General features: G+C 43.7%; 1 protein-coding gene across 1 annotated transcript in view; it reads right to left on the minus strand.

Annotated features, from left to right (window-relative positions):
* ACSS3 (acyl-CoA synthetase short chain family member 3) overlaps positions 1-9,146 on the minus strand; it is a gene marked incomplete at both ends in the record, with an annotated part of 75,833 nt that extends 66,687 nt beyond the window's left edge. Inside the window, 2 exons of the mRNA XM_079542448.1 lie at positions 1,287-1,431; positions 8,890-9,146. Coding sequence (XP_079398574.1) covers positions 1,287-1,431; positions 8,890-9,146 — 402 coding nt within the window. The remainder of the gene's footprint in view (positions 1-1,286; positions 1,432-8,889) is intronic.
* Positions 9,147-10,751: the final 1,605 nt, after the last annotated feature.

The raw sequence follows: 10,751 nt of genomic DNA on the forward strand, positions 1-10,751 counted from the left end.
TTGTATGGACATTCTGAATAGGCAGCCTATCTGATAAGATATTCTCACTGAAATATCAGCTTAATGGCTAGAAAGACTACTAAATATTCACTGGATGGGTACACTTCAGACTACAGTTTGCACACAGATTTACACTGCCAGCCTATTTTAAATTGAGAAAGAAATTCAAGACAGAAAGCATAAAGCTTCTTTCCAGGGTACTGCTCTGTTCATATGTATAGTCTACACTTAGACCGATCTGTAACGAAACATGCAAAGCACTGAAAGCCTATTTCAGCTCTAGCATACAGTATGTTTAGCTTGTGCTGAGCAGACTGAAAACACAGCAACAAGTGATGATGGAGGGATGTGAGCCAAACAAGGTAAGCTACACCCTCAGTGGTTTGGTGTGCCTCTTCTCAAAATCTCTCCTCGTCTCTACATAATCTACGACACAAAACACACAAGCAAATATATCTGCAGTTTTCAGCCAACATCTTTGTGGGTATGTTTGTTTTCTGGTATCCAGCAATGACCAGATGAATCAAGTTAAGTTCCACAAGAACGGACCAGAAAGCTGCAAGAGAAGCTATTAATCTTAAATCCTGCCTTTCATGATAACACTCCCTTTTAATTAAAGAGAACAAGCTACAGAATTTCAAATTCTGCACATATGTCTGATTACACTTTTCTGGATACAATCAGATGGTTATCCCACTATTCTAGGTCAGAGTAAACTAAAGGTAAGCAGGGTTGGCTCCCTCAGACCTTCCACACAGAGAACCAGCATGGGCCATCAGCACTCCCACTGCAGCCTCAAGCAGGCATGCAATGCAGCTCTCCTTAGAGCTGCTTCCTGCTAACGTTGGATTTGTTTTTACACTCAATCATGTACAGCCATAATCAAGGTATGTACCTTCGTCTCTGCCATAGTGGCATTTTTGTTCATCATAGCAACTCACTGTCACACAGCTTGACAAATATTTTGCATTCTTTCATGCACAGAAAATAAGGGCTATTAGAAAAAAAAAAAGAAAAAAGAAAAAAAAAGAAATTCAAGAGTGAAAAGTTCAGAATGTAACCAACCAGAACAAAAAATATTTAACTGCAGGAAAAAAAAAAATAGAGGAAGATCAAAACCTCTCAGATACACTATTATTTGATGCAAGCAGTGAAGCTTACAAATCAATACCAAGAACAACAAAAGGAATAAACTAGAAAGATAGACCATTTTTATCACCCTAATATCCACCTGCTGTGCAATATTTCCAGCCTATTTCCAGTAACAAGGTTATTCTCAAACGTACCTGTTCAAGGAGTTCTTTATAAGTTATTTTCTCTTTGGTATTTGTTACAGGACTGTCATAAATAATGGCAGCATGGTCTCCTCGTCCATTCTCAACGTGACGATCAACAGCATTGTAACAGATATTCAGTTCTCCGCCAACAAACCTAAAAAAGAAGTTGGGAGAATACAGCAGGCAACCTTCGCAGAACTAAGACAGGGTTGATTCTTGAAGTAGAGATCAAAACTTTACACTCAGTTCAGGAAGTCTTTTTTTTATTCTAGAATCACCCAATTTACTGAAAAAGATAAATAAGCTCATTATTTAAATCAGTAAAAAAAAGTGAAGTATTTCCACCTTAACTGACTTAACTAAGAATCCGCTAAACTTGATTGTGATTTAACTTCCTTTGCATCAATCATTTTGATTTTTATAGCTAAGACTTCAGGGAACAAGACATACATTCACGTAAAACAGTTTGACATTATGAACATATCTTATTACACTACTTTGTACTGGCATGCACGTGTACCTTTTTTATGAAGAACCGGCTCAAGACACAAAATGTTCTAATTCACACGTTGGCAGTAGCAGTTAAGCACGCACACATCTGTATCCAAGTGAAACTGACCCCAACAGTCATAAAAGCTTATAAATTTGTCTGATATTCTGAACACACTTGACATTACCATGGGCTACATCAGTGACTTAAAAGCCTCTGTAAAGGAGTGTGAGTCACGGTCTCTTCAACAGCCAGACATTTAGAAAAAAATCTCTTCTAATTAAAAAAAAAAAAAAGTCACCTGCACAAACTCTGGTTTTACTTTCAATGCAATTTTACAAAGAAAATTCAAGCGTGCCACAGTCCTCAAGAAAACACAGAAGGCACCATATGCTACAATTACTACTAGCAAAGAAGACACAGAATTGAAGTTACCCAAAACGATGCTCTCCTTTGTGCTTTGCTATCTATCTACAGCAAAAAGAAGAGCAACACAAAAAAATACAGCCAAGTTTTCAAAAATGCTATGGGGATGCTCACGGACATAATGTCTTCTTGTAACGTAAAAGATAAAAACAGATGGCCTAAAATAACCCATAACTAATTAAAAGAGAGCATTTTCCTTCCCGTATAGTACAGGACCTCTCTAAAGTAGGATATATGATGTATTTTTCATATATCCATATGCACAGATTAGTCCCTATTGTCAAAGAATGGCAATTATTAAGCTCAGCCCAATTAGGATGTCAGGACATAGCAATCTTCTACTGTGACTTGTTTACAATGCCATTGATAAGGAGAAGTGGAAGAGCAAGAAAGAAACAAAAAAGACTGTTGTGGTTTAACCTGGCAGGTGGCTGAGCACCAAGCGTTCATTTGCTCATTCCTCCCCTCCCCAGTGGGATAGGGGAGAGCATCAGGTTAAGAAAAACAAAGTAGAACTCATGGGTTGAGATAAAACTATTTACTAAGATAGAGAAAAGGAAAATACTTATGACTCTCTCTCTCTATATATATATAAAAAATGAATGTATATAACATGTGATGTACAAGCAAATGTTCATCTCACCCCAATCAATGCTCTGCTAACCCCTCGAGCAGTGGAAGAAAATCAGATGAACTCCCACCCCCTTCAAAACTCCTTCCACATAATGTCACATGGTATGGAATATCCCTTTGGCCAGTTTAAGCCAGCTGTGCTAATTCTGTTTCATCCCAGCTCCCCAGGGCCCTCAGTGTAAATGGCCTTGGCTTTGCACAACACTGCTTAGCAGCAGCTATAAACATCAGTATGTTATCAACATTGTTTTTCTCCTAGAACCAAAACACAGCATCATACCAGACTCTCTGAAGAAAACTATTCTGTTCCACTGAAACAAAGACAAACATGCTGTACCATAAAGCCCTCCCCATAAAAGAAGAACTGATGGATAATAAAAGACTGTCAGTTGCTTCAGGTAACACAGAGAAACTCTGTATAACTGCCATAATAGCCGTGTAGGAATCAGGTCATCCATGGATTTTTATATCAAATCCCTGTAGGATGATAAGAACAATTCTGTTTAAGAAACATGTAGATGTTGCTGTGAGGGAAGTGGTATAGTGGAGAAATATTGGTGGTAGCTGGATGGCTGGACTGGATGATCTTGGAGGTCTTTTCCAGCCCTGGTGATTCCATCATTCTACGAATGAGAGCACAACATCTGGGTTATCACGCATAACTACTTAAGAATGGTGAAAATATGAGGGGTAGAAGAGCTTGGACTCTCAGAAAGATGCATGACAAGTTCAACACCGCCGTGCTTTATAATGACTGCTTGTGAAAAAGGTGAGGCTGAGGGTTGAAAGCAACCCCATGGCATTCAGATGGTGTGACGAGAGCTCTGCAAAGGGAAGGAGGAGCACAGGCTGCCATGGGCCCAGAAGGCAGCAGTGTGCAGCTCACCTGCTATGGCCACAGCCACAGCTCTTCTGCTTCTCTGCTGGTCACACATGGGCGTATTGGAGCACCCCATTTTGTATGGCAAATAAACTGCCTGGCCTTGAAAAGCTGCACTGTGATGCTGCAAATTTCTGTTCATTCAGTGATTCCCAAAGAGATGAATATCTCTGAAGAACGCAGAATTGCTCAGGTTGGTCCTTAAAGATCACACTGTTCGACCACATCAATTTTTTTGAATGAGCTCTAGGAGGAAAGCAACATCAGCATAAAAACAGGACACAGTCCTGAAAATAAGGGCACTGATTTGAAAAAGAGTTCTAGAACTGAAAATGCAGTATTCCAATAGACTGCAGAAAGATATGGGATGAATCTGCAGGATAAGAGCTGCAAGTGAATTTTGCCATAACAAGTAAGGCTGTAAAATGCTAATCTGTTGCTAACCAGACATTTCTTTCAACACAGCATGCAAACTGAATTCCTGGTCAAAAATCATTCCTTTAGACTACATTCCTAGTGCTGAGAAGTGAGTAACATTTAGAAAATGGAGCCCAGAAAGAGTAACAGAAATAAAAAGAGCAAACAGTAATGAGTCTAACGCACAAAGGAGACTGGCTGCAGGCTCTTTGAAGAGCTCACCTGCTGCCACTTTCTGCAGTAAAATGTCAGGGTTCTTCTGCCAACACCACAGCAGGATTTACATGTTGGCTGTAACAATGCAACTGTTTGTTTCACAGCAACTTTTTTTTTTTTTTTTTTTTTAATTGGATTTGGCCAATATCTATCTCTTTTTTGATAATTCTTCTTGTCCACCATCAGTTTCAATAGGGCCAAGTGTCAGGTGCTGCATTTTGGTCACAACAACCCCAGGCAAACCTACAGGCTCGGGGAGTGGCTGGAAAGGTGCCTGATGGAAAGGGACCTTGGTGTACTGATGGACAGTTGGCTGAAATGAGCCAGCAGTGTGCTCAGGTGGCCAAGAAGGCCAATGGCATCCTGGCTTGGATCAGGAATGGTGTGGTGAGCAGGACTAGGCAAGTCATCCTGCCTCTTGGCACTGCTGAGGCCTCACTTCGAGTAGTGTGTTCAGTTTTGGGCACCTCAGTACAGAAAGGACATTGAGGTGCTGGAGCAGGTCCAAAGAAGGACAACAAGGCTTGTGAAGGACTTGGAGAATATGCCCTATGAGTAACAACTGAAGGAGCTGGGGCTGTTTAGTCTGAGGAGAAAGAGGCTGAGGGGAGACCTTATTGCTGTCTTCCAGTACCTGAAAGGTGCTCACAGCAAGAGCGGGGTTGGTCTCTTCTCACTGGTGACATGATTATTGGAAAGGGCCTCAAGTTGTGCCAGGGCAAGTTTAGGCTGGATATCAGGAAACAGTTCTTTACAGAAAGGGTTGTTAAGCACTGGACTCCCCAGGGAAGATGGTTGAGTCAACATCCCTGAATGTGTTTAAAAACCGTTTGTATGTGGTGCTCAGAGACGTGATTGAGCAATAGGTTGTTAGAGTTCAGGTAGTATGGTTATGTTGTGGTTGGTCTTTATGACCTTGAAGGTCTTTTCCAACCTGAGCAATCCTACAGTTCTATGACCCCTGAAAGCAGTAGCCTTTGATAACCCACATGATGACTAACTTTCCTCAAACAATACACCTGTGCAGTGATTCCAGCAGTTACCACATTAGGACACTGTGAGCCCCTGAAGAGCTGCTGCAGCCTCCCATGGCCTGGCACTCTGCTCCTCCCAGCTTCTGCTCCTCAGTCACATTCCAACTCTCCTTTAACTACACTTCAACATGACTGCTGCCATTAGCCCTTACGATTAATAGAAGGGGACAAGAAAATTCTGTTTGTGTCCTTCTACTCTGGGCAAGTCAGTTAGCTAGGTCTTCTGTAACAGGCCTTCAATTACACAGAGCTTAATATATGCCGTAAGTGACCAGGGAATGTTTTTACTGTGTTCAAAATTTGTTTTCATCTGTCAATAGTGATGAAACTAGTCTTGAAGAAGGCCACGCATAATTATCACTTAACTCAATTCTCAAAATTTATGTCTTAATTTCCAATAATATCTGCTATCTTCAGAATCTAACAGGATTCAGAGAATTTTCAGGCTCTGTTCAAATGGCTCAGGAGCAATGATAGTTAAGAAAAATGCACGCTAAAGGTTCTGAATAAATCCAGAATACATGCAAGAGAAAAATCTACACTGTAATTGCACTCTGACTGTAAAAAAAAAAAAAAGAAAGCATTGTGCTAAAACCCCGTGACATCATGCAGGGCACCAGTACTTCTCCAGCCTGAGTTTCCAGGCGTTAAATGGATTTCTTTTAAAATGCTTAGATGAAGGCAGAACAGACGCTGAATGAAGTGATAGACAAAGCCTCTACACAGCACCACATATTTTAAGATAACAGTATGTTAGTTGATCTAGCCACACTTTAACAAGTGTAAGCAGCATTTAAATAGTCATCTGGGTAACATTCAGAAGTTCAAAGGTGATTTTATGTTACGTTTAATGTCTCGGAATCACAGAAAAACACAGCTTGTAAATTGCCCCCTGCCTGCACTAGTCAGGGAAAACTGTTTCTACAACTCCTAACAAAAAACCTGCCTAATCCAACTGTGTTTCCACATGATCCCCAAATGATCTGTTCTAGAGTTTCACCACCATTCACACTGAACAGATTTTTTCTTCCCATTTGGAATGCCATTTACACAATCCTGCAGTGTGCAATAGGAGAGTCTAAAGAAAGCATGCTAGGGTATGCTTATGTTTCTGTTAGGCTCTTACATCATTTAGAGAAGCAGAATTAGGATTAGAAACCGAAGTTTCAGCTGTGCTAACCACTTTCTTCAAGTAAAATAAAAGGGACCAGCAAATATAGAGTGTCTGTTTTGTCTGTCAGGCTTGGCAATAAAACACAATGATATTGAAAATAAAGCACACTTATTAATTGATCTAATAATATGCATCCAACACATTTTCTAACTCAAGAAGCACATACAAGAATTTCTTAATGGTACTTCAAAGTTCCATAAACTGCTTCCCAGGCAAAGTACAGAACCACATCTTTTCTCTGTTAGATCAGCAAACAGTTTTTCTCTGAAGCCTGGCATCGTGTTCAGTTCTGCTACGTTTTAACTGTTTTCTCTTCAGAAAGTACTCTCAACGAGGCTCTTGTCTCTTCTTTCTCTCTTAAACACAGTCCTGTCCTCAAAGAGCCTATCTATCCCTTGTCCTGGGAGCACACAGGATACTGGCAACCATCTGAGTCTTCAGAGGCAGAATACTCTGGGATCCCTTGCAGCTCAATGTCTCTTAACATAAAGGAAAAAAAAAAAGAAAGAAAGAAAAGAAGAAAAAAAAGGAAGAAAATCGCATGTTGTGCATTAAGTTGATAAAGAGAATTTAAAAAAATAAATTGATTTACTTGAAGTTTTATGACCCATGACAGGTCAACAGATATCTGACATCCAAACAGTAACTATGGGCCTCACATGGACTTTTCAATGATGTGCACCTTTGTAAAATCCTACAGGATCCCAGAATGGCTGAGGTTGGCGGGGCCCTCCGGGTGCACCTGCTCCGAACTCTGCTCCAGCACGTACCCCCAGAGCAGCATGCCCAAGCCCATGTGCACGTAGCTTTGGAAGATCTCCAAGGAGGAGACTCCAAAGCCTCCTGGGCAGCCTGTGCCAGTGCACTGTCATCCAGACAGCCTGGAATTCTTTTCTGGTGTTCCGGGGGAACCTCTTGTGTTCCAGGTTTTGCCCACTGCCTATTAACTTGGCACTGGGCACCACCTGACTCTAATATCCTTCAGGTACTTGCATACACTGATGAGATGATTTCAGTCTGTGGCTATCTGCATCCACAGAGATAAAGATGCCAGCGGGACGGAAAGTCAGAAAAGGCCACTGGAAGATAAATCTGACTTCAGCCCAAATAACTTAATCCAGGTATCTCTGTCATGAGAACAAATTACTCCCACCTGAGAAACCAAAACGCTTTAAAAAGACTGAACCACATCAATTCCAGCCAGCAAGCTTACTATATCAAGCTACATCAGTTTGACAGGACCTGACAACAAAACTGTGCTCACCAGCATTGCTAATATTCTTTAATTCTTAAAAAGTAACTTTAAAGTTGTTGCAACAACTTTTTCATTACTTTATTCAAGCATGCCAAGGAGCTTTAGTGGTTCTTAATTGTGCAGGCAACCCTGCTTGCCCTTTTGGAATAGTGCCATGGCCTCAAAGGCCAGTGGACCACAGGTCTCCTTATCCATCCATTCTAAGACTCCTGACTGTTATGTAGCCCCGCTGACTTAAGGAGATTTATCCCAGCTGGGTGCTGCTTAACATTCAGTTTAAGAGATAGAAACAATTTTCACTAGGAGAGCTGCTAACCAATAACCACAGCCAGCAATGAGAACGTAAGCTTCACATTGCTGGCTCTGTGTCTCCTCATTTTGACAGATTTTAGAGTGATTAATAGTTTTAATTACGTTTTGAAAAAGCTTAGTATTTTCAAATTACAATCAAGTCAGAAAAACATAGAAAAAAAGCCAAGAACATCGATGTGAAAAAGATGACCCCCTGCCTTGCTTTCTTTATCTTGTATGAGCTTCTCCTTGAAAGGAGACTGAAGAGCATGAGGTAAACTTGCTGAAAAAGACATTATGGTGGTCGTGACAAAACTGTAATGGGCAAGCTGCCTTTGAAGAAGCTTTGAAAATCCTCTCCTGCACTTTTGAAGAAGGACGTTAGTTCTGTCTTGGATCAGGCTGCCATTCACCACACACAGCACACTACGAACACACTGCCGTAACCACGTCGTCAGAGTAACGACGCACTGAGCCAACTCCCACCATTGCACAGCCCCATAAGTCTCTGTATTCGCACACGTCGCTGCCCGCCCTCCGCCGCGGCCAGGCTCCCGTGCTCCCCGCAGCTCGACGGAGCAGCAGGCACACCGCCGGCCACCTGAATCACACACAGGTCTGTGGCGAACTCCCTTCACTCCAACGCACTCCTCCACTCCGATTTCAGTTGTTAAGCCGGTGTAACCGTAATCTCCGCTGAGCTCTGCAGCCGTCCCCCCCGCGGCGGGCTGGTTGCCTCGGGCAGTTCGTGCAGCCCCGCCCGCCCGCGGCTCTCCCCGCCGTGCCCCGCACTCACCAGGAGTCGCTGCCCGGGCCGCGCCTCTCCAGAGCCCTGGCCCAGGGCTTGGACCACTGGATCAGCTCGGCGGCAGCTCCCCAAACTTTCTCGGGCTCCGCCACCGAGGCCCTGAACACTTCCCCGTACTGTCCCAGCGCCGGGGAAGAGGCGGCGGCGCGGGCCGGTGGTCGGCCCCCTGCGCAGGGCCGCCCTAGCCACCGCCGGACAGCGCCGCCGCCCCCTGCCAGCGCCGCTAGCCTGCCCAGCAGCCCCATGGCGCGGCCTCAAGGCGCGGTTTCGCAAACTAACGCTCGGAGCAGCCCCTGGCTCGCGGCGGCTCCCCCGCGACGAGCGGGGCTGCCCAACGACGGCTCCGACGTTCCGCGGCCAGCAGCTGCCCCAGTCAAGCGGCCGCACTCGGGAACGACGCGAGTAACGCGGCCGGACCCCGCCGAGCGGGGCGGGCTGGTGGCCGGGGCTGCGCCCCCGGGGGCCGGGCTGGGACTGGCCTGGCGCCATCTCTGGGGCTGCGGCTCTGCGGGGCTCCGGGGGCGGGCGAGGGCCGGCGCTGGCGGGAGTGGAGCCTCGTGGCTGTACAGAGGCCGGTGGAGAGAGAGGAGCCGGGCAGTGTTTACCCTTTTATCTCACGCATCAGGCACTTCGGGTTCCTGGTCTCTGGACGCAGACGTTGGCCCTTTTTCCACATCTGAACATTTTTTTCTATCGAGTAAAATTCTTCTGCAGAAAGCAGGTATAATTTAAAGATTTTCCTATTCATCGCTTTTTTTTTTCTTTCTTCCTTGAGAAGTTTTTTTGTGGTTGCAGCAAGTCATCATTACTGCAAATAACACTTCCGAAACCACATCCACAAATGATAGACAGACAGACAGACAGACAGAAACCACCACCAAGTTTTGCTTGAGTGAAGAGGAACTTAGTATTCTGTGCAGAAATAAACTGAAAAGAGACAGAAAAACAAATTATTTCTTACTTAATAACTTGTGTGGCATACAGCCATAAAACTCGAGTGTTTATTTTGAAATGCACTCTTGCTTTGAGAAAAGCTGGCAATGATAAAGTAGGTATACTGTATGGCACTTAAAACCTACACCAGCTTCTCAGACATATTTTAGGGCTACTACTGCTGAGTTAGTACAAAAGAAGGTAAGCGTGTATCACATTACTGGCACAGCTGTGATTAGATTAGAGCTAGTCCGAATACTCACTACAATGGGTTTAATACATGAAATCAATTTCATTGCCTGCCTCAAAAGAAAGAGGAAAAAAAAAAAAAAGGCATGAAGAATTTGATTTACAGATTTACAGTCACTCCACTTTTATTAGGTCACCTCCACATTCATGAACATGAAGGCTGATCGTCCTTTCATTTCTGAGGCATATGTAAGGAGCTCACCGGGTTCCCATGGCCTGCTGAGCCTGTTTTCTCTGCCCAGTGAGTGAGGCTCGCCTGTCCACGCTGCATGCCACACAATGCCACTGGCTCTTTCCCACAACTGCAGTAACACAGCCCAAGCAACACGTTAGCATTCAAGAATCACTTACAAGAAATTTAACCCTCTAAAGCACCTGAAGGACTATGCAGAGAAATGGTGAACATTTCCCTACTGCCAGGGAGAGGCTACAGCATGCCAACAAAGCAAGAACATCAAAAATGCATTTCTGGTATAGAGATTACTTTTGAGAACATTGCTTTCTTATACATTTTGACCATGGTGTCAGAGCAATTGCTGTCAGTAGAGTCCACAAAACACAAATTAAAAGATAAATGAAAGAGAGAAGCTTATGGGGATTATAAACACTGTGACTTCCTGACAGCCCTGGACTCAGATGTCAGTGCTGAATGCCTGGCAGCATGGCAT

This window comes from Tetrao urogallus (genome assembly GCF_951394365.1).
Source record: "Tetrao urogallus genome assembly, chromosome: 1".
NCBI classification, from domain to species: Eukaryota; Metazoa; Chordata; class Aves; order Galliformes; family Phasianidae; genus Tetrao; species Tetrao urogallus.